At 37.3% G+C, this 23,408-nt stretch overlaps 1 protein-coding gene and 2 long non-coding RNA genes across 3 annotated transcripts in view; 2 read left to right on the forward strand and 1 right to left on the reverse strand.

Moving 5' to 3' along the window:
* On the reverse strand, positions 1–11,734 carry TMEM244 (transmembrane protein 244). Its single transcript, XM_075497343.1, has 6 exons — positions 11,702–11,734; positions 7,034–7,119; positions 6,392–6,465; positions 2,844–2,969; positions 976–1,020; positions 1–95 (listed from the first exon to the last, which is right to left on the reverse strand). Exons 1-6 carry the CDS (start codon positions 11,732–11,734, stop codon positions 1–3), a joined length of 459 nt encoding a protein of 152 aa, XP_075353458.1.
* LOC142407714 (uncharacterized) lies at positions 3,749–7,972 on the forward strand. Its single transcript, XR_012775021.1, has 3 exons — positions 3,749–3,891; positions 6,084–6,200; positions 7,870–7,972. It is a non-coding gene; the product is annotated as an uncharacterized LOC142407714 (long non-coding RNA).
* LOC142407713 (uncharacterized) overlaps positions 11,576–23,408 on the forward strand; it is a 17,668-nt gene continuing 5,835 nt past the window's right edge. The window contains exons 1-2 of the long non-coding RNA XR_012775020.1: positions 11,576–11,834; positions 16,643–16,801. This is a non-coding gene — a long non-coding RNA (uncharacterized LOC142407713). The remainder of the gene's footprint in view (positions 11,835–16,642; positions 16,802–23,408) is intronic.

Below are 23,408 nucleotides of genomic sequence, written 5' to 3' on the forward strand. Positions count from 1 at the left end.
TCAAAAATCATCTAGAATTGGGTAAATGAAGTTGTCTTTGAACAAGCAGTATGCCAAAATCTGTCCTCCACAAATCATTGAAATTACTCCAGATCCTGAAAGAAAATTTATGACTGTTTTATATTATTTTTTATAGTGGAATATAAATGTTATGATAAAACTTTAAACAGACATTCTTTTTATCTTCAATTTTTTAAAAATGGACTGTCTACTTAAACATTTTGCCCAAGGCTTTAACCACCTACAAAGATATCAGCCTCAGCAGCTGCTGATGCAAAACCAGTTGCAGGACAGGGAATTTATTTGCCTGTCCCCATCATTTAGGAATTTACTGCAGCTGTCGATGCTTGTTATCCATCATACAAGAAAGAAGAGCAGAAGCCAGTCCTTTTCCCTTAACTATTTTTCACGATAATATATTCTAATACAAAGCTATGCTTTTAATTTTACAGAAAATTAAACATTCAGAAATGTAGGCTTGCCATTCACTCTAAGGAAATGTGATGACTGGGATTTATCTCATCTATCATAAGTGCCTCTGCATAGTGTTTATAAAAATCGCCTCTGAAGGTGCCTGTTTCTTTCCATTGATTATAAAGGGTACCAAGGAAGACTAGTTTGGGCAACTGTCTTTTTGACACCTGAATTAAGTGAGAAAGTTTGATTAGTCAGGACTTAATCATGGTTTATTTCAAGAGCATGAGCGTATCTGCTGTTTGTTAGCAAGATTAACATAAGCTGAGTACATTCTGGTCTTAAAACAGAAGATTTTTTAAGGCAAGGCACATGTTAGCCCAGCGTTACTTGCCTGTGTCATTAAAAGAAGTATAAATTCAAAACATATATTTCTTCTTTAAATGTTGACAATTCTCAAATTAGTGAGACAACAGACATTTAATAGAAACAATTCATACTGTAAATACTAACTTTCTACACAGAGTCTAACAATTTAAACTTTAAAGAATGTAATTATACCTAATGCCAGCCACCAGTGTAACGTCAGGGGGAATTCGGACATAACTGAGAAGACATAACAAGGAGAAGAAAAGGAGAAATGCAAATTTTTAAACAATAAGGACGGGGACATGCAAACATTACATTATGTTATCAAAGGTCTGCTTAGTTAAGTTTCATAAATTACATACTTTACAGTTATTGAAATTGAAAATGCATATTTAGGTCCTGATCATTCAGATACTTGGTCATACCATTAAGCTTAGCCTGGTGAGTGATCCCACTGGAAGGCAAGTCTTAAACCTAATAAGTGTGTGCTAAACGGAGCTCTTTCTCAGACTCTCTGCAGAAGAAATGCCTTTTCTATTACTTACCTGTACACAGTTTAGCACAACAGAGACACCGATCCCCTGGTAGAGTGCCTACATATTGCTGCAATCCAAATAAATTAAGCTGCCTGACATTTTCAGTTTAATGGGTGATGCAGTGCATGAAAGGCAGGCTGGGTGCGCACGCTGCAAGTTAGCACTATTGCACAGCATGCTCTCTCCTGTGCCAGGCACTTGCCCTTGCAAGTGCAAGCTGACCCACATCCCCACTGTATGATCAACTGAAGGGCCATTATATGACCCCACCCCAAAAAAAGCTGATTGCCACCCCCAAAAAAGCTGACAGGGCTGTCGAGGTAGTAAAGTGAGCTGGGAGGCACACTGCATATGCTGGCAGCTCAGAGTCAGCCAGCAGAGCTTTCGTTGGCCATTTGAAAGAAACAATAACAAATCTGGGGTTGTTTGGACATCGAAATGCATCATCTAATATAATGATAGAAGATACCTTCCTGTAGAAATTAGATACAACGCAGTTTTCATCAAAGTTTTTGTAAATTCCTTGATTTAAATACGGAAGTTATTAATAAGGAATTACAGTAGCTTAAATTCCAGGAAATCAAATTCAGTAGAGGAGAAATTATGGTTAATTTTTTAAGATGTAGTCTGTGTTGGTCTCTGGCTTAACTTGTCATGGGAACTGGGGAATCCCTGTCTGTATAAAGTGCTAAAAGACAAATGGACAAAGCATTGGGAAATGGAAGATGAAATCTTATGTAGTAGGGAGGGAGTCCTGATTTGTCAGTGGTATTTTTCCTATTTCTAAATTCTAGAATAAAAATACTAAGCTCATTGTTAGAGGAGACAAGAATCCCCAAATGGGCTCTGGCAAGGATGGGGTTAAAATATATTTCCTAATCAGCCATAGCAGCATTCTTCTAAACAGCATGAGAAGAGGGAGCAGGTTACCAGGGACTGGCAAAAAGGGATGACGAGTCTCATTTACAGCAGCCAATTCTTTTCCTTTTCTTTCCTTTGAGGGGAAGAGTTTCAGGGGAAAAAAGGTGCTTCAAGTGGTAAAATTCTTTATTTTCTTCAATGAGATTTAGTTCAAATGATCTAACTTTAAAACTTTGAATCGGCTTTGCTGAAGCAAGCTTCATCTTTACTCTGAACTCGAGCTGAAGTGTTAATGAGTAGATCTTAAAGTGTCAGGACATGGACCACTATTAATTTCTTGGTTTAGAGAAAAACGCACCTCTCAGATGCTGAAATTGTATCTAGGCTGGATCTGTTTGATATGAACTGTTAGATTACAAATTAAAACTCTGAATTCTTGATAAGAAAATAGTGTTCTAAAATTCTGCAACAAAACCAGAATTTAGTTTTAAATGGCACAATTTAAATATATGCATGAGTCAAATAGATGGAAAATAGAGATATATGTTTATTTAGCTTTAAGGAAAAATGATTAGTTAGTCCAGTAATACAGTAGATGAATCATAGTTGATTGGTCCTTCAATCTGTGATACTATGCATATATTTAGCAGTAACCTGACTTACCGACTGAAGTTATGATGATATGAATAATAGTAACTGTTACAGCATAATCCCAAACCCATTCTTCCACAACCAGGGCAAACAGCAGACCACAAATGAAGAAAGTTATTTCCAACGATATCACAAGAACTGTAAATGAAAATAAGGTATTTCAAGCACAGTTTTGAAAGGTTTTTTCCCATATTCAAAATGATAGCAAAAGGAAGTTAAAATGTCTGAGATAGTTACGCAAATTATTTTTACAGGATCAAATATTACACTAATGTTTTCATTATAAAGTTCATTGCTGATTTTGCAAAACACGAGGATTAACAGGATCATGACCAGTGACAGGATTATGACCAGTTTATATAGTCTAGAGGAGAAATGGTGTGGAAATTTTACTTAGGGACCATCCACACTCTGCATATGGCACCAAATAGATTTGAGTGATAGAGACAAATTTTTCTCATCCAAAGAAGAATTGTGTGGTTAAGGGCTTATGTTTGGTAAGAAACTCCATAGCTTTCTCCCTGTCGACTTCATTGCATCATATATATATATATGATATACACCAGAATATATATGTACACCTTAGAACAATTTAAAGACAAGACATGCAAGGGGAGATAGAGCAGAGAGCCTACACGGTGAGCAGAGGCCATCCATCCATATGGGTCTCATGGCACATACAGGCAGGAGCCTGGCTTTTCTCAGTGCTGATAGCAAGGCTGACGCAGCTACCACGCACTCACCGTGCCTGACATTCAGCAGCTCGCTCTGTGTTGTGTTAAACCATGAATGGGGATTACCAGCAAAGTGATAATAACTAAACTGTGCTGCCAAAAGAGACTATTAAAGTTATCTGATCAAGAAAATTCCTTCTCTTGGTGATGAAATGGTGCATTTCTGTCCCCTGGCGCTTTCTCCCGAGCGTGCTGAGCCATGCCGTGCCACCAGCCTGCGCTGACCACCTCCCCTGATGCGGGCGCAGCTCTGCAAAAGCAATGGCAGGGGCAAGCGGCAGGCAGGAAAACAGTCTGGAAGGCACGGAGCAGCTACGCTGGGAAGGGTGAGGAACCTCATCTGGTATTTGATGAGCTGTATTCTTTGACACAGCAGTGGAGCGGTGCTTCGCTTTCAGCTTGTTTACTTGCTACAGTGTGTAATGGGATCAAAAATTATCACCTTTAGGGTGAAGTTTGACGTTATGCTCAGTGGCTTTATGCAGGGGGCTGAATGTAAAATGCGGGACGTGTCTTCTAGCTGTAGTCCTGAATTCCCATGCAACAGGCCATAATTGTGCAATTGTAATTCATATAATTTTCCATCTAAATGCATTTTCTTCTTCTTTTTAAGTACATGGGCATACAAAGGTCACATTTTTAATGGAATTATTTATATTTTTACTATTACAGTGATGTAATACCCAACATTACTGTAGCTTAGAGTAGAGACCATTGTTATTTTTTCACTGTTGTCCTGGTTTCGGCTGGGATAGAGTTCATTTTCTTCCTAGTAGCTCGTGTAGGTATAATGCTGTGTTTTGGATTTACTATGAGAATAATGTTGATAACACACTGATGTTTTAGTTGTTGCTGAGTAGTGCTTACACTAGTCAAGGACTTTTCAGCTTCCCATGGCCTGCCAATGAGAAGCTGGGAGGGGACACAGCTGGAACAGCTGACCCCAAATGACCAAAGGGATATCCCATACCATATGGCATCATGCTCAGCATAGAAAGCTGGGGAAGAAGGAGGAAAGGGGGGGACATTCAGGGTGATGGTGTTTGTCTTCCCAAGTCACTGTTATGCGTGATGGAGCCCTGCTTTCCTGGAGATGGCTGAACACCTGCCTGCCCATGGGAAGGAGTGAATGAATTCCTTGCTTTGCTCTGCTTGTGTGTGCGGCTTTTGCTTTCCCTATTAAGTCTTTCCCTATTGAGTCTTTATCTCAACCCATGAGTTTTCTTACTTTCACTCTTCCGATTCTCTCCCCCATCCCACCCGGGGGAGAGCGAGCAAGCGGCTGTGTGGGGCTTAGTTGCCAGCTGGGCTTAAACCATGACAACTGTATTTAATTCATACATTTGGCAGCATTTTGTGCCTTTTACTTTTATTGTTTTCTGTATAGGATCAATTAGTTCCTACTGTAATATGGGTCTTTCACCCAGCAGTTTAAAAAATGTAAAAAATAATAAGAAGATAACTGGAAAACAACATGTAGCTAGGAAAATAGGAAATAACACTTCAAAAAAATTAATGTTTGACAAATGCATTTTAGGTTTTTTACTTTATTATAGTTCATGATGATAGTATCCCTTTAAATTTTGCCAATAATTTTATAATTTAGAAAGTATGCTTAGTGTAGACAGATGCTCTGTAAACTTTTTTATAAAACGGGGCCAGTAATGATACCTCAGTTCTGAGCTGACTTCCATTTTTATTTTGAGGTTATCTTCTAAATTTTTAACAGGCATGAGTGAGACCCTTGAGTAAACTAATTCTCATTTGCAACATCATTCAGAGAGCTTCGTTCTGTCTCCGTGCCCATAGACTTTAAACAGATCCTGTTATGTTTTGCTATTCTATCCATGTTATTTCATCCCGTGGACAGAAAGGAGGATGGAATACTAACCGGTTGCATGATATAGTTGCTGTCTTTGGCATATAAACATGCTGCATCAAACTAGCTGATAAAATTTGGGGGGAAAAAAATCATATTGAGATACAGTAATTACGTTAGGGCTCTGCAAAGTAATTCTAATGGAATATGATTTAATTTTCTTTTCCATCGCTACAACTGAAATGCTCTTTTTTAATCTGAAATCAGTATTGACACTGTACAAATATCCATGCATTTTTATTACTCTTTTTAACCTGATGAACTAAACAATTTACTTTTGAGCTTTACTTACTTTACTGATAGATGATGTGGTTTGCCTTTGTAAAATGGATTACAAATCAGGTAAAATTCATGTATGCATGTGATTTTTTAGGAATGACAGTTTAGGAAAGAGAATATATTTTGAAAGCTTCAGACAAAAATGCAGAAATCTGTTTTAGCATATATAAAGATATGTTTAGGGATTGAGCTACAATCAAACCCTGAAATTTTAATGGCCACTGTATTTAGGCATTACCAAAGCAAGATTTCCAGTAGTTGAATGTGACCTGTTACTCAGATCTGGATCCAATATGGTTCATAAGAAATTCACTGCAGTATGAAAATTAAATGTAACAACTTTGTGGAGGATCTTTACAGAGAATAGGTAATTGTTCTGCAATGAAAATGAAGCATCCTGCCAAAGCAGCACGTTTTCTTCAGATGATGCAAGATCAGAAGAACAGCTCAAGGAAAAGCCTAACAATCGCTTGAATGGTGAGTAGCAATACAGAAATGAGAAGTGCGAGGAAGATGAATAAACATTTAAATGCAGTGTAGTTAAAATACAGAAATCATTAGTATTACTAAAACAGCTTTAAAATACTGTCCATAAGGAACACAAGTTTACATCCAGATACAATCTATTTTCTTGGCTGGGAAAAAAAACAGAAACAAACTTCAGTTACCTAAATAATACGGGTTAATCCATGAGGGATTTGTCTTAAAATCAAAAGGTGCCAAAGCATCCAACATTTTAATCCTGTGGAAATAGAATGAACAAATATAACCAGAGATTTTCAATAAAGCCTTAGTGATTATATGACATATTATGGGTGCTTTTAAATACAATTTCAAATGGAATACTCCGGGTTTTTACAAGCTCTCTACCTTCCATTGCATGTTGTGGTCTTGCCCTTGTACATGGTGTCCATGATCTCCGCTTGTATTTAAGACATGTCTGGCACTATACATGCTAATCAGTAACTTCCTAAGGGAATATAATTTGTCTTTTTTATCGACTGTAAAATCTTTCTTTTCCTTTTTTTATGTCATCTTTTCTCTTAACGTTCATTTATTTACACAGTGCAAGTGCAAGGAAGTAGATTAGAAGCAGCATTGCATATTAGTTTTCAGTCTCCATTTGCCAATTTGTGCACTTGAACAAAGGTTCAGGTGCAACAACTCAACTGAATTTGAAGAATGTGTTCACAGAATAACTGGGACTGGATGCCTCCAGTCTGGATGCCTCCTCTACAGAGTCAGAGCCCTACCAACTATATCCAGTTGTCGTATGCCCTCATATTAGGCTAAAGACAAGGAAATCTTACTTGAATACTGCAAAGCACACAGATAGGACCACATAGTACACCGTGTAGAAAACTACCATGCATATCAACAGGTTCACCAGAACAACCTGCAAAAGGGAAAAAAACAATAAAACCTAATGCCATGTTTATATTAGGTACATAATTGTCAGAAAATAGTTCCAGGTTTCTATCAATTATAATGTGGAACCTCACACACATTAAGAAAATAAAATATTTAGATGGAATTTTTGCTGCTGCCAATTACATAAAAGTTGTTAAAAGCTCTTTGGTACATTTCGGCTCCTAATGTGTGGTTACAATGTACGGTTCTTTGTTTTTATTGTATTTTATTGTATACCAACTGCTTCTGGAATTTATAAGTGTTCGGAGACTGGGAAGCGCATTTCTTGATACTTATTACACAGGAGGCCTTGAGAGTTTAAGATCATCCAGATGCTTAACTAAACCTAGTTTTTAACTTAAAAGAAATGCCATCCTTTTAAGCATGTTGAAACCGTATACAAATAAAAATGTAGAAAATTGTAAAGCAGTAACTGTTAAGTTTCCCAGCCTCTAGAAAATGTCATCCTAGTGCTTACTTCCAAAGGTAAGGATGTAGAAATGGGATATCTGTTACATATTTTTCAAAGTTCAATTTTTGTGAATTAGTTCTAAATAAATTCCGACTCCAAATTGAAAAAAATACTCCTAAAAATACAAGTTTCATAAAGCAATTACTATCTTATGATCAAATTCTCTGTCTTTAAATAAAAGAGAAAAGGTATCTAGAGAATGATACAAATAATTTATTTTTCCTAAGATACCTTATTATCATTATTTCTTTCATTCCATTTCAGTGTCTTCATTTCTAAACTGAAGTTTCAGAAGCAATGCAGCCAGAGGAGAACCTGTGAGCCTTCAGCTGATGAAGTTCATAAAATGCCTTGAGATCCTTTCAGGTGAAGCACAATTCACATCTCTCAGATCATCTAAGTTGGCTTCCTGAATTATGCAGACCCTAGGACTTGTATTAATTCCTACACATATAATGTAAAATTATGTTTTGAAGGTTAATGTGTTTTGGTAATAATAATAGAGTCTTGCTAATGCAGAACACTTTAATTTCTGTTTTTCTGTGATGATATAATGACATTCCAGGTGCTTATTTGGGTTTTTATTTTTTTAAAGGGAAACATGGGACATCAGGACTAGGGATGTCTACGCATCAAACTTGAGCAGCTGCTTTGGCAATATTGTGCGCTTGCTTAAGAACATGAAACTGAAGATGTTTACTACAGTCTCATAGAGTGATCAGTAAAATCCGTTTTTCTTTTCTATAGACTCCAGATTGTCTTGTATTTTCTCACACTAGCTAGTGCTAGTGCTTTCCTCTTATTTAACTTCTTTGTATCTTTCCTTACCAGAAAGATTCTTGAGTTAAGAATTGAGAGTTAAGAATTAAGAATGAGTTAAGAATTTTCTTGCCCTTCCTCCAGTTTGGTTATCAAGTATTTGAAACTAGCAATGTGTGTTTATCTGACTCCTCTGGTAAGACCTCCATTGATCTCCAAACTGATCCATTATGCAATAAGGGTAACATCATTACTATAGCGATTCCATTATTAAAAAAATATGCTTGGACATGTAAATGTGGGCCCTAAGCCTGCAAATTTTTGTGTGCCCTGCAAGATCCCTTGAGATCAATGGAAATGAGCTGCTAGCAAGTGAGTTTGAAAGTTTTGATGTCTTACAGGACTTCTTGCAATTCAAAAATAATTTTAAAATGGAAAAATGAAGACTAACATGATGAAATATTCCAAATACAGATATTCATTCAGAAGTAAACCCATGAAAAGTGGCCCTGCATAAATGAAGTAGTAAAATATAGAAGACTGGATGCAATTTTTCAGTGTATCAGAATGGCAAGCAGTCAATATGGACTAATATAGTGAAGCATTATATCAATGCAAAAGAAGCCGGAGTTAATCTCTGAATGGTGACACCATATTTACAATGGGATGAATTTTAGGAAAAATAGGTAACAACTAGTAGAGGAATAGGACTCATTTCTAAAGAAAGGTAAAAAGAATCACGTGTGTGTAGGTTGATTACAGGGACTGAGTTAGGGGAAATAATAATTGCATATTCATAACTAGAAAGGAAGAGGAATTATTTGGAGGACAACTAAGACTAAAGGAATGAAACCAAAACCCAAATGTATAAGCTACTGCAAAGTTTCAAAAATCATTTCCATTTTGCAAAGTTTGAAAGAGACTTGCTCTTTTTATTTGCTCTTATTCAAGAATTTTTATCAAAACTGGTTATTGAGTGCCCTTATCATTTTGGGGCATTGAGGGGGGATTTTGAGGATAAAGTTGGATAATGTTCTTGACAAGTGATTCAAAATTAATAAAGAAAAGAAGAAAAGGTATAGAATATTTTTTTATTCTATACCGTTTTTAAATAAAACTCAATTGGCAGGTGAGATTGCAGTGAAAAATGTAAAACATAAGGCAGCTCTAAAGTGTAATTTCCATTTTGATTTAGTTTGTTATATGCTGGTAAAAGGAGCCTTTATTCAAGGAGATAGGGACTCTGAGAAGGGCTGTAGATGAGCATTTGTTCATACTAGCTCGTTTTTATGAGATTCTCTTGCAATACTGGGACACAAAGCAAGCTCTTAAGGCTTTGGGTTTTAAGGTGGGAGAGTATGAATAGAAATAAGGAAGAAGTATTACCTCTAAACAGAGCACTGGGAAGACAAAGTGGCCTCCAATTTAGTGTCAGCAATTTTTAAAGTATGTTAAGAAATTAAGAAGGTGCAGAGAAGACCCACAAAAGGGAGCTGATGGCTGAATTTTTTTTTCATTAGGACTACAGCCCTAAAGAGGTCAATCTGTTTAGCTCTGAGGGCTGATTTGATTATGATGGATAAGTACCTTCACAGGCAGAAAATACCAGGTTCTTAAGGGCTCTTTAATCTATCAGAAAAGCCACAAGAAGTAAACAGCTGCAAGTTATAGCTAGACAAATTAAAAAGATGCATGAAGGACATTTTTAAATGTAAAGGCAATTAGCCAATGGAACAAAGTGCCTTTGGAAATACTAGATCCTTCAAAGCAAAACCAGATGCTTCTCTGGATGAAGCTTCACTCAAACATCTCTAACGTTCACTTCTGGCCTTAGTTCTCTTTGAATGGTTGTGTGGTAGGTAATGTATTTATGGAACCATCTGACATTGACAGAAGTGTGGATACTGTGAATTTAGCAAACTACTTATTTTTATATTGCTAAATATTATAAAGGGCTAAATATTGAATAGTGCATCTATCTCCCACAAAGATCAAAGAGCTGTAGTTTCTAATGCAATAGGAGAGAAGTCCATCATGCCTGTACAAACTGATATTTGTCAATAAGTAAATGTCCAGGACAGTCTTACTATTTTCTTCTTTCCTACATCAAAACAAAGCCAAGCAAAAACTGAGAATGATTAATCTCTTCAGGCAGGTTGGTCTGAGGGCTAAATATGGCTTTCCCATTTCCACTGTCTTTAGTCTTATTCTAAATGAAAACTGGCCAAATAATGCATTTGATCCCTTCTTTTCCACGGTGTACGCCACGATCACTGTAATGTTAATTGACTACAAAGTCACGTGCAAGTTTGGCAGCCATGCTACCTCCTACCCCCCTCGAAGTATCTCTAAGCATTGGAAGTTTAATCTTTGGCACATTTTTGGTGGGAATCATTTTCATTCCATTGCTCTGAGCAGATGCACATTTCCTGTAATTCTCCTTTATCTGCTGCCCCTCCTGTAGCAACTGCCTCCTTGAAGGCTTATCTGCTCTAGATGTAGATTGTACTGTAATAAAAGTGGTGAGACAGGACTGAGGTGAAAATCACAGAGCTGAAGGACGGCTGTGAGCCAATGACCTGTTGAGCTCTAATTACAGTAGGTAAATTTCCAGCCTCTCTTGAAGTCAGCGACAAACTTCCACTGGCGTCAAAGGCCCAGGATTTCTCTCTTTGTACCCAGAATATTCCTAGTCCCTGTCTCAGGGATGTAGTGATGTATTAGGTATAGCATGCTTTGCTCAGTCGAATAAACTAAAGAAATGCATGCAGCTCAGTGCTAAGAATATATTCTTAAAAGAATAACGTGAAAATGAAAACTCTTTGAAAATCTTCCAGTTGTATTACATTCCACTTCATTTTTTTTATTTGACCTTTCCACTGAAATTTAAACATATATTTTTTAAATCTCAGAATATGTTGTATTTTCAAACTATTTTTTCCCTTTCTAACTCCTCAAGTATTTCAAAGCAAAACCCACAAGTTAAAAACCACAGAGTCATTTATTATATGTTAAAACAAGTTAAAGAAAGAATTTTAGGAATACACCAGTGTCATCAAACGTAGGATTTTATTAGACCCTTCCAAGGGTTATATCTCATAAATGGAACTACATCACATATTTTGAAATCCTTTTTATAAGATGTACTTTGCAGTACTTACTACCAGCACTATACTATAAAGTGTCCTTTTCATTTTGTTTTTTAGGAAGAGAAGACTGAAGAACACTCTTACTGCAAGAATGAAAGCAACTGCTTTTTCAAGCCCCGCAGTAGCTATCTAATTCTCTAAATACTATCCGGTGACATACAACACTAAACAAACTCAATTCCCTTTACCTTGGTTTCAGCAGTTTTGACCTTGAGAGCCATGGACACATGATGAGTGAAAGGAAGTGCTGTTGCTATATTCCATATGCCAATACCAGCAGGAAGAAGCAGCTGTTTTTCACCCCAAAAAACATTCTTATAGGTGAGTATAGGACAGAGTGAGGCGAGTTGATTGGATTAAACTGAATTGAGACAGAAGCCATCTGCGAGCTAACTGTAAGCCGCTGAAGAGCAAAGAGAAAATCCTACTAGCTCATGTACTGTTCATACTTTCATAGCTACAGGCAGCCAAAGCATATCTATAATATAATTTGACTATTTAGAGACAACTTTATTAATACTGTTTTCTACCTTCTATTTGCTTTTTTCAGCATTCATTTGATCACAGTTCCTTGGGGTTATTATACCTTTCTACTTTTAATTAGTTTTACAATTCCTAACATTAATTCTATTGACTATAGATGTGAAAAGGTACATTCTTCACAATGTTCTTTGCTAACATTTTTCTTCTGACTATCACTTTATTACATCAAGTATAATTCACATTAGATTAGGTATAATTAGGTTAAGAAATGCCAGACTTATGTTACGACTCTTCTTCTTTTCCTAAACCATATTTTGTTCCTTCAGCAGAATGAAATTTAGTATGCTCTAGAGCAGATCCAACTTCTACTGAGCAGTTCCTTAATGGATTCAGATTTGACTTTTTACAGACACATTATGATTCAGTATGCTGTGTCATTTGGAAAAAGGAGATCATACAAGGGAACACTTATGAAACTGAACCAAGCACAAACTTTTTTTTTTTGCTGTCACTAGCGTAATATGTGCAAGTTTCATTAGGGTTTTTTACGCCTTTTTAATCATACAAAATAAATGTTATCTGCCTTAAAATGTAGTCTGCACTCAGCAAACAAGAGCTTTTGCTCATGGATTCGATAGCTCCAGATTGTGAATACTGTCAGGGAAATTACTGGTAGTATTGTGTGAAATTCCTTTCTGTGCAAAATGCTAGCACAAAAATCTGTACATCAGTTAAATCCTATTTTGAGGGCTGAAGTGATGTCAAAGGAATAGACTGAAGCAAAACAAAAAAAGTAAAAATTACTTTGCTTAAGTGGTTGCAATAGTTATAAGTAGCAAATTAATGAAGAAATATTGGCTTTAGTAATTAAAAAATATTGGAAAAGGAACAAAAGGTTTCATTCAAAGAGCATCCTATCTACCCCAAAGTATCAGCTGAAAACAGCCATGACCTAAAATTAATTTGCATAAACGTTTGCAGTAGCTCTAAGTAGCAAGATAATTGAAAAAGTAATGGATTGCATTAATCTAAGACCATTATTAAACATAACAAGAGTTTACATTCACTCACTGACTTCTTCACAAAGAGTCAATTTAACCAGACAAAGATTGAAGATAGAACCAAAGTCACCGAGTTTGACTGAAATGTAACGGAAGCTGTAGGCACGGGTTTGTTAGGGAGACTAAGAAGTTCCTCCTATTTCTATTGCCAGTTGAAAACTTTAAATACTCTAAAAGGAAGGATAATATTTCTGTTACGTCCTTGCTTCAGGATCGGAAGCACCAGAACTGTGGTAACCCCGTGAACAGGAGCAAATCAAAATTGGGAGTGGCAGAAACTGTGTGTGATCCAAAACACTAAATCACCCAATAGTCAATGTTAACGGAAGAGATGTTGTGTTGCTGTTAGCAAAATGCCAAGATAATAGAATAATCATGTTTTGTATTTCTTATTTTCTTCAAATTCTTTTTTACTGGGTCAGCTATAGGAAACACGACAACTCCTATTCAGCAGAGGGAGACAGAAGACAAGTTTTAATAGAGGTTAAAATAAATGATCTATTTTGGTTTCAAGAAGCCCTACTTTTAAATACAGACCATTTTCTGAAGCATTACACTAGAGATTTTTCTTAAGGTTATGAGGAAAAACATCACTCCATTACATTTGAACCCCTGGAGTTTGTGCTGGTTTGCCTTATGGAAACACCCAGGAAACAGTTACTTTGGTAGGATATCAATGCCTTACCCTCACCTGTTTAAGAATAGTTAATAAATAGTGTTATTTGGCATTTGGCTGTACCCGTGTACTTCCTTTGTAGTGATATGTAATGGACAAGAGTTAAGAGACAGTGACAAAAGCATAAGTGCAGACGATTGCAGAATGGAGAATAATTAAAGACACCTTTCGGAAGTGAAATTAAGGGTACTTCTATAGGGCAGCATCTCTTTTAAGAAACTGACAACGGCACGTAATACTATCCAGGCAATACCTAGTTCCTATCTGCTACCTGGGCCAAAACAAAAAGTCAATTTGTAATAATGAACTGTGAGAAAATGTTTATAAAAGCTTCCTGCTAAGTTTGCTGCCTGAACTTATTACTTACAGGGTTTTTTTAGTATGTTCCCATTTAAGCCCACAATTTATGATGCTGTTGAATAGCATGGCAAAAACAATTAACAACAAGTTGAAGAACTATATCATACAGCAATATTACATGAGTATCTCTCATGGAAGTTAACAGGTAATCTGTGTTGCTGTTATACTGATTGTTTGTGCTACAGCACACTGGGCCTTAACATGTAGGGCTAGACCCAGGATCACGTTTCTTAGGTAATTCCAAAAATGGAAAAACATCTTAAAATCAGGGAAATGACTAAAAGCCAAGGTATGTTGATTCTTTATCATGGAAACTTTAAGAAAATACAAAGATCAACCAAATGGATGCTGTCTATGTTGTGTGGTGAGAAATGCTTAACTGAAGGATGATGACATCAAAACATGTGTACTCTGTCTCCATCTGCTGATAGGGAGGAACTATACTTACATTGTGTATGAGGGTAGAAGAGCTTGGGGAAAAAAAAAAAGTGGCCACTATTCTTGTTCTTTTACTGCAGTGACTGGAAGACTCTTGTCAATGCAGTGAAGGGAACTCGATGAAAATGCGTTTTTGAAAGAAAAAAAAAAGCACTAAAATTTATTGACTTAGCATGTGTTACAACTTTAGCAAATATAGCTTCATTGTATCCTATGAAAGACAACCCGTAGAATTTGGTGTTGATTGTATATGCATTATACAGTCTTAATATGACAGCTTGGCTCCCATATGGAAGGAGCTGGAATTGTGTGAGGTCTAGGCTCTACCTCCATGAGAATTAAAGCAATCAGGTTCTTTCCTTCTTTCACCTCAGTTGCAGATGGATACATTTTGAGGGACGGGGAATCTGAGAATTAAGTGGAAGCAGGAATGTGCTTTGAATGTATCAGTCTATTATTTGTTCCAAATTTTGTTGGATCACTTTTAACCATGCCCTCATTCCTGATAATATCATGTAGAAGAGCTTTCAATATAATTGATGAAATAAGAGTGAATTTTAGGGACTTTTAGCTCCTGAAAAGTTGTCTCCTTGAATTTCAGTGTAAAAGCTCACGAACTCTAAAATGCTCATATTACTAAAAGAATTCAACTCAAAAAATTGGTATATTTCTTTCTGATCTGCAAACTGCAAATGATTTGGATTCTTTTAGAGATAATTAACCCCAATGAGCTACTTGTATCTAAGGATTTGGCTTAATTAATAGCAAAAATAGTAAACAACATCTTTTGTTTTGTTAACTGACACTGTTGGCTTTGTGAACAAATTCAATATAAAGCTTGAAAGTATTGGCAAAAGAACCAATTTAGTAGGCTTTATTTATTCAAACTAGAAATTAATTTTATTGTTTGTGAATGGTGTGGGATTGATAGAAGTGAAAATGAAGTCTTCTGTTTATCCAGAGCAAAGCAATAACACAATTGCAGCAATGTAAACTTTCCACCCTGGCCTCACTGTATGTCTAAGAACCAAGTTTAATTGTCTGTATTCAAAAAAAAAAATCAATATTTGGCCTTTCTACTGAGCTTAATGTGCTGATTACCACAAGCCTGCATTTTGAAGATATTCTGGCATCTCCACTAGTGTTAGTGGGAATTTTTGATGAGTACACTGAAGCACTGAAAAATCTTTTTAGGACTAGACCCGCAAAAACTGAGGAGTGGGTTGCAAAATTGCTGCTACTGCTAGAGGAAAATATATGGTGCTGGATCAAGCAGCCTGAGAGAGGCAAGGCTGTTGCAGCTCCATGCCCCTAGGTCCAAACAGTAGTGAGGCCAAAGATGTATTCCCAGTAAGCACACACACACAGAGCATACATACATCACATATATGCATATATATATACACACACATGTATGCCACACAGATCACAGACAGGCACATGGAGTACTCATGCAAACACAGTCTCATCCTGCTTCCCTCTCTGGCTGCTCTGGGCTTGTGGAGATGGACCGACAGCTCTCCTTGATGAGCCTGGGAGCAGCCCATCATGGTATTATTTGGGCTCCCCCTCAGACATTGCCTCTCTGTGCTCTTTCGTGGGTGTGCAGATGGGCCGTTGCCACATAACCTAACAGCTACCAAGCCTGTTTTTCCACCATTTGAAAAAAACAAAATCTAGCTGACAGGATATAATGGGTGATTTTGGAATGGTTGAACATTTTATGGGATTCTCTATTTTATAACTGATTCAACTATAAATTTCATACGGTACGTGAAAGCTTAACAAGTAACAATACACTATCTGTATCCTAGTACCATAAAAGTGCCGGGAAGGCTCCTGGGCCACATGGCACGGCATGACCAGTGTGTATTCCACCAGACAGCGTGGCTGCCCACAAGCTGCCCGGTGGTGTAACCCAGGCCTGCGCCAGCCTCCCCAGTTGTGCTCACCGGCGTGGGCAAGAGCCTTTTCCATCATCATTTAATTTAATGTGCAATCCCATTTCTGTGCCCAAGAATGTTCCCAGTCACTATTTTAATTTACTGGGGTAGATGTAACTATAGAGTCTCTATGAAATGACCTAACGGTCTCATTTTTGTTCATTGCAGGCAGGTGTCCCCAGCGCAGTAATACATGGCACTAATTAACCATCCCTTTCTGGCACTCTGAGGAGAGATACCAGGATTGATTGGGCATGGAAACTGAACTCCTTTTTCATTTGCAGAAGTGTACCTTCTGATTGAAAGGCTGATTCGAGCGCTGGCAAGGTAGTAGAAAGAAATTTGCACTGCCAATAGCTATCATAAATGTGTTAACATACAGCTGGGGGACTGCTGGGGAAGGACTATTGGGACGCTTACACGTTCACATGTTTCCCTTTGCTCTCCGAAGAGGGAGTTTAAATAAACCTGCCTCAGTGCTTTTACACTGGGTTCTTAGGATTGTGCAGTAAATTATTCTGCATGCATTCTGTCCTGTTCATGGAGTACGCTTTTGCTGTTTCTCGGTATTTGAGGCAAGTGATTGGTTTAAAACCAGCAAGCTTGTGAGCAAGAGATGTCTGTATAGAGGAGTCAGGATAAAGTATGCATTTTCTTATTAGATTGAAAAGTGCCACAAATTAATTATTTTTCTTATTTGCCATCTTTAGTTTGAACTCATTGCTTTAATGTGAGAAAATACAGGAATTCTAAAACTGAACTGATGTAGAATAAAGCACATCCAGGATGAATTTACATCTACAAAATTTTCTCATTTATCTTTATTTTTCTGCAGTCATAGATCCACTGCATTTACCTAGAAAATAAAAATGTGTCCTGTTGAAACAATCACGTTATTCACATGCTTGAGTTCAGCAGGTTTGAAACAAGAATGAAGACGGCACTGGGACGTCATCTATTTTCAGACCTGTCATTTCTAGAGAAAAATTTCTTCTGTTGACAAGTAAAAAGGTATTTTTCCCAACTTTTCACTCCAAAAGCAATTTTGAATCTTCCGGTTAAGCACTCTAATACGAGAGACGGCTTCTGCTCTCAGTTACACCTGTTGAACTCCATTATCTTCCGTTCTGCCCTAATTACATATAGACAAACTCATTCACTTGACCTCGCCGACCCTGCCATTAGAACTTTAATTAACTCTTGTGACCATGATTCATGGCCCAGAACAGAATGCAAGTCACTTTATCACAGCTAGGCTGGCAATCGGGGCTAAAGTGTATTTTTAATGAATTGAGCATTTGTCTGTGATCACTGAATGGGAGGTTGAATACAGATGTATGCAGTAACTCAATGAAACATCTATGTATATTTATATTTTTGACTACTACAGTGTAAGCAGACACATCATTAAGCTCAGAAACCTGATAAATTCTCTCATCTAAAGAATTTGTACTCAATTTTACTGCTCCTCTGACATTAGATTCAGCTGATATTTGTCAGAAAACAAACAAACAAAATTGTATTTATGACATCTCCAAAACGTATTGCAACAGCTCTTTAATACAGCTCCAGTTTAATAAAATTCATTATTAAACGGTTCTCTGCAGGATAATAGCTAATGACATCCTAATACAAATTTCAGCAGCCTAAATCTTCTTTAAATCCATTTTTTCACATCATATCGCTCACGTTTTCAGTGTTTTGGGGATTCCCCTGTCAATTCAGGATACTCTAAAATTGGAGGACCTGTGTTCCTCTCTGACCTTTTGTCACCCTTTGGTTCCTGTCATTCACCGAGGTTAGCTACTGCTAGCTATTTGGCATGTCTTCTAGACTGACTGACGTCAGTTGGCTCCCAAGTTATTTCATCTCCATCATTATGGAATTGGCTCCCAGTAGAATTTAGACATGCAGGACTCGTATCTTTTTACTATTTTAAAATCAGGTCTAGGGACACTGTATTCTGGCACTGGGTTTAATGTTTTTTTAAGCTTCTTATGAAATTTATGGAATTCTTTGTGCAGAAGGAAGGGCAGAAGTCTTTGCCACTTCAAGTTTGAAGCAATGAGACATGTATCTGTATAATAAGATAACAGCATTTCCCCATGTCAGATACATTTCTTGTGTCATGACACATATGGTAATAATAGTAAAGCAAGGAAGAGTATAGTAACAAAGATCATTCAAGTACCACAAGCAGATAAATGTCCAGTTACTCTTAAGAATAGCCAAATTAGCCTTAAAAGTAGGGAAAACAAACCCACTTACGTAAGCGCATAAGTGCTACCAGGCCATCCACACCAAAAAGTACATCTTTTTTGCATTTCCTGAGCAGATTCTGGTAGCTGCTTCGGGTTAGGAGGTATGGCATGTGGTCGCTAGCTGTGACTAGTCTTTCTATTAGTAACTCATAACCTTAATACAAACAAGCTGACTTGGCCGTGTCTTTGCTTTTCCCACATGAGCAACTGCCATTCCAGTCACTGAGATGGCTCAGGTAGGGCCACAGTTTGGCTATGTACAAATTTTCAGTGGTAGCATTTCTTTTAATCCCAGAGAGACCGGCAGGAGGGGGAGATGTGTGAATTAGAAGGTGTCTAATCATGAGTATTTTGTTCCATCTTCTTTCACGCAAAATCCTACAGGTGATAAATAGCCAGCCACTCTGTACAGAAAGTATCGGTGCAATTGCAAATGTTTTTGTGTTAGATAGTCAGCTTGAGTCAGGAGATTTTTCTTGTCTGAATGTACAATGCTGGGTATACATGCAGTTACCCTTTGAGGCTTCAAAATAATTTTTAGCTGATAATGTGTGTTTTCATACACCTCAGATGATTTCATACACCCCGGTATTTAAAATAACATCTACTGGTTTAAATCACTGTCTGTGTTCAAAATAGTTGCCACTAGATGGCAAACTGATTGTATGCAGACTTGCACACAAAGGGAACGTCTCTGCTGTGTGCTAGGTGACCAGGTGAACGTATTGCATCAAATTTATCCTGCCCCGATTCCGTTGAAACCACTGGAATTATACCAGAGAGACAGATGGCTCTTTAACCTTAGGTACTGAAAGCGCCTACAGTAAGTAAATATCATATTTGTTTCTGTTTGCTTGTCTAAATCAAGTCTGTTGTACTAAACCTTTTAACTTCACATCACACAGCAAAAATGCAAGAGTTCAGGCCCATCGTTCAATTTGAGGTACCAGGTATGGTCCACGGTAGTTAAGAGGTAGTGAGTGGCACATGCTGACAGAGACAAAAGGGACTTGAAAATCAAAATCCCCTTTTATGTGTGCCCGGTTGTACAGGACCCATGTAAATGCTCTCATTTTACAGCGCCCGATCCTTCAAGTGCCACAAATCTCTGATTTAGAGAGTTTTCCATCCACCAGTTCACACAGAGCCTCAGCTAGAGTCAGGACCTCTTATGATGTTATCCTTTCCCTTTCCCTCGTAATACTGCAATAATGGATGGCTTTTCTAAGTAGATGCTGCACATTTCCATTCACAAGTGCTATTTGTGGTCACTTATAAAAACACATTAACCTACTCAAGATCTTGTTTTTATCAGTTTCACACCAGTGCCACTTCACTGTTGCTATCATAATGCAAGAAAATATTTTATCATCCTATGTTAAAAACAATTGGCACAGGCCTTCTGTCTGTTAGTATACTTTTCTTTTGTGCATTGGTCTGACACCACCAGTCAGAAACAGAGATCCCTTTTAAAAGCGGGAGTTAGCCAGAACTATCTTGTTTGCTGTATTTTACTTTCTTACATTAGCAGATGTATATATATAAAAATGTATACCTAAAAATTATGTCTTTGCTGTGCCATTAACTGATGTTGGTATCCATCTTTGATTAGTTTCTATTTGAAATCTGAGTTTTCACCCATGTTATTTTGTGAATTAGCTTGTTTGAGATTTAGCAGTTCTTAAAGGCAAAGGATCAGCAGTTGTACTGTCATTTTCTTATGGAAATAGGCTGGCAATTCTGACTTGGGATTTATTTTTAACACTGGTTTAGCTTACTGGTGCTATGCTATCAAAAATAAAATCGGGGTTCTGATTTAATTTCTATTGGTGTGGCAAGTTGACAGTATTTAAAAATATGCCAAGGGTTCAGGACACACGTCAGAATCTCAAGCAAGATTCATTCTAAAAACATTTGCTTTAATCTGTTCCTGAGAAAAAGTGTAGTAGGTCCACTGGACTGACTGAATAGGTGTGCAGTTCCCTCTGGTTTTGCTAAGTCTGTGTCTGGTGAAGTGATGTTTATCTCATCCTTCACAGGCCTCGGGGATATTGGAGGCAGTGCCCTCAGCATGCTTGTTAAGTTACAGCTGCGCAGGAAAGCAACCATTACAATTGGATCTCATGCACAGGGCCATTAGTTATTCACCAGCAAGAATCAGTATGGCATTTTTCTGCCTCGTGAGCAATTAGCAACACGTAAGCACGTTATCCCAAGTTTTTTGATATTCCTCCGAAGTACCAAAGATCAACCACACCTGGATATGGGACCTCACGCAGAATGAATTCATGCTTTAAGGCTGTGCTGAGCATCTTTGCTTTTAGAGTCCTGCTTGATGTGTCCTCCTCATATATTCAGTTTTTCGCTCATTACCAGATTTGGAGGTGGAAAGGAATAACCTCCACATTAGATTTGCCAAGTACTTGAGAGGACTTTTCCTTCCTCCGTAGTGTGACGTGTGGTTCATCTTCTGAGATCACATCACCTATTGGGCCTTCGGCTCTTGCCGTGACCTTGGGCACGAGTGTCACCTTATGTGTCCTGTTTTCTGACTGCGGGTAATGAATCTCTTACTCCTCTGGGCACTGAAACCCTATTCATCTAACTTAATAGCTTAATTTTGAATGTAATACAGTATAACACATCTGGCTGAAACCTAATAGTTTGTATTATAGAGGAGGTAAGACTACAGGGTCTAATGGCTCCTTCTGGCTGTAGGCTGTGAAAACAAAAGATCATTCCTGCTGAAACTTGCAAGTTCACCTTATTGCAATGCTGAAAACAATGCTTTCAGATTTTGGGGGCAAAATGCTGGCCCATTGATCTGAATACACAGTTATGACTTTCCTCTTGCAAAGTAAGCTACTCATGGAACTTTAGCATCTTTGTAGGCTTTTCTTTCATGTAGAAGGTAAAGGAATCCAGTTCTTACATTAAATTATCTCTTTTATGGTTTCAAGGGACTCTTTTAAATAAAATCAAATTAATGTTTAAAAAGTATTTAGTGTCTCAGATTATAATATCTCATGAACTTGTTTTCAATACAAGACGTTGTCTCGTTGAAAGGAAAATTGCTTAGAGAAAACTCCTGCAATATTTTAGATCGGTAATCCAAATGCAATAACACTTTCACAGCCTAGAAGGCTGAAGTCATTTTTCGTAACGGATTGTTAACTTTTCCTATGAAAAAGGACATTTTTTTCGAGAAAGTGTGCATACATCCTCATACACGTTTAAAATAGCAAAAGCAGTGACCTTTTTAGAAGGGAAAGGATTGTCTCTGTCGTGTTAAAAGTTGTGTTAAGAAACAGAACTCTCAGGAGTTTGCTTGTTTCTGCCATAGACTTTATTTGTGGCATTTAGGAGGCCTGAGCCTTCCTGTGCATCTGCTGGTCGTCTACAGTTATGTGGGAGAACAATATTTCCTCTACTATAAAGTTATTTGGATGTTTGGTTCAGGGCGAGGCGATATTAGACCTGTTAATGCAAGGTGCCACAGTGCATATGTCCAAAATGGAAAAAAAAAAAGAAAAGAAAAAAAGAAAAAAGAAAAAAAAAGAAGAAAAGAATTAGGACATACTTAGCAAATGACAAGTTCTAGTTTAAGTTTTTATCATTTAATACTCTGAGAAAAAAACACATTTAAATTTTTCTGTGCTATCTCCAGTTCTGATGTTAGTGAATTTGGTTTTTTTTTTCTAATTACAAGATCATGAGCTGTAAACATCACTCCAGGATTAGGAGTGTCCTGAGTTTGATTTCAGCTGAACCAAGCACACTTATGTTTTCCCTCATGTAACCCTTTGCTTTCAGTCCTCTAGCTGAGAAGTTACATAGCAAGCTGTTCTGCTGTTAGGCACTCAGATGAGTATGTAACACCTGAGTCACTAAAAGATATAAAACACTCTTCTGAGCTTCATCCTCCCACACTACTACAAAAAATGTTCCTTTTCTACCCCAGGTTTTTGGCTCTGTATCTTCCTACATTAGCTGTCATTTAATAAACTCTACTTGGGTATGAAAGAATCACAGTCTGGGTTTCCTGAGTTTGAAAATAAAATGAATGCAACACTTCAGACTATTGTTCCACTGAAATTAATTTGTCTACATGATATTTTATTGTAACTCCAAACTATTCTCTGGTTTCTATCCAAAAGTGGAGGTTCTATTTTAGTTACAAAGCTTAACCACATAGGTTTTTATTCAGTAAATGCAAGCTACAATGGTTTTCTCATTCCAGAACTACTGTTTTTTTCTCCTTATATATTTAGTTGAAGAACCTAGTTGACCCCTTGCATAAGATGAATCACGAGCTAACCAAAAAAGTGCCAAAAGCCCTGTAGGGTTGAACTACATGTTCAAGTCAAAACAAACAAATCCATGTAGTTGTGCATAAATAAGAGAGTTGTTTATTGATGGATTCAACTTGAAATCAATGGTGGAATAACCAGATTAAATTATGTTTCTCTATTTGGAGGGACATCTGGACCCAAGGAACAGTTTGAGGTGAGAAGCATTAACTGCCATAGAATGGGAAAGCGAGAACTTAAAGTCAAAACTGTTTTGTAGTATTCAGTGTCCAGGGTGCCAAGGACCTGACTTTTCAAGTCCTTATGTCTGAAGCATCGTTCCAGCAGAATTCAGCGATGACTAGCCAACACTATTTCAAACTA

The sequence above is a fragment of the Mycteria americana genome, chromosome 3 (genome assembly GCF_035582795.1).
Source record: "Mycteria americana isolate JAX WOST 10 ecotype Jacksonville Zoo and Gardens chromosome 3, USCA_MyAme_1.0, whole genome shotgun sequence".
Lineage (NCBI taxonomy): Eukaryota > Metazoa > Chordata > Aves > Ciconiiformes > Ciconiidae > Mycteria > Mycteria americana.

Bases quoted from the DNA above. Each gene is read 5' to 3' on its own strand.
- TMEM244 (XM_075497343.1), bottom strand. From the start codon at position 11,734: ATGGCTCTCAAGGTCAAAACTGCTGAAACCAAG. The intron at 7,120-11,701 runs GTAAAGGGAATT...TCCCTTTTGCAG, and splicing joins TCAAAACTGCTGAAACCAAG to GTTGTTCTGGTGAACCTGTT. The intron at 6,466-7,033 runs GTAAGATTTCCT...CTATTTCCACAG, and splicing joins GTGTGCTTTGCAGTATTCAA to GATTAAAATGTTGGATGCTT.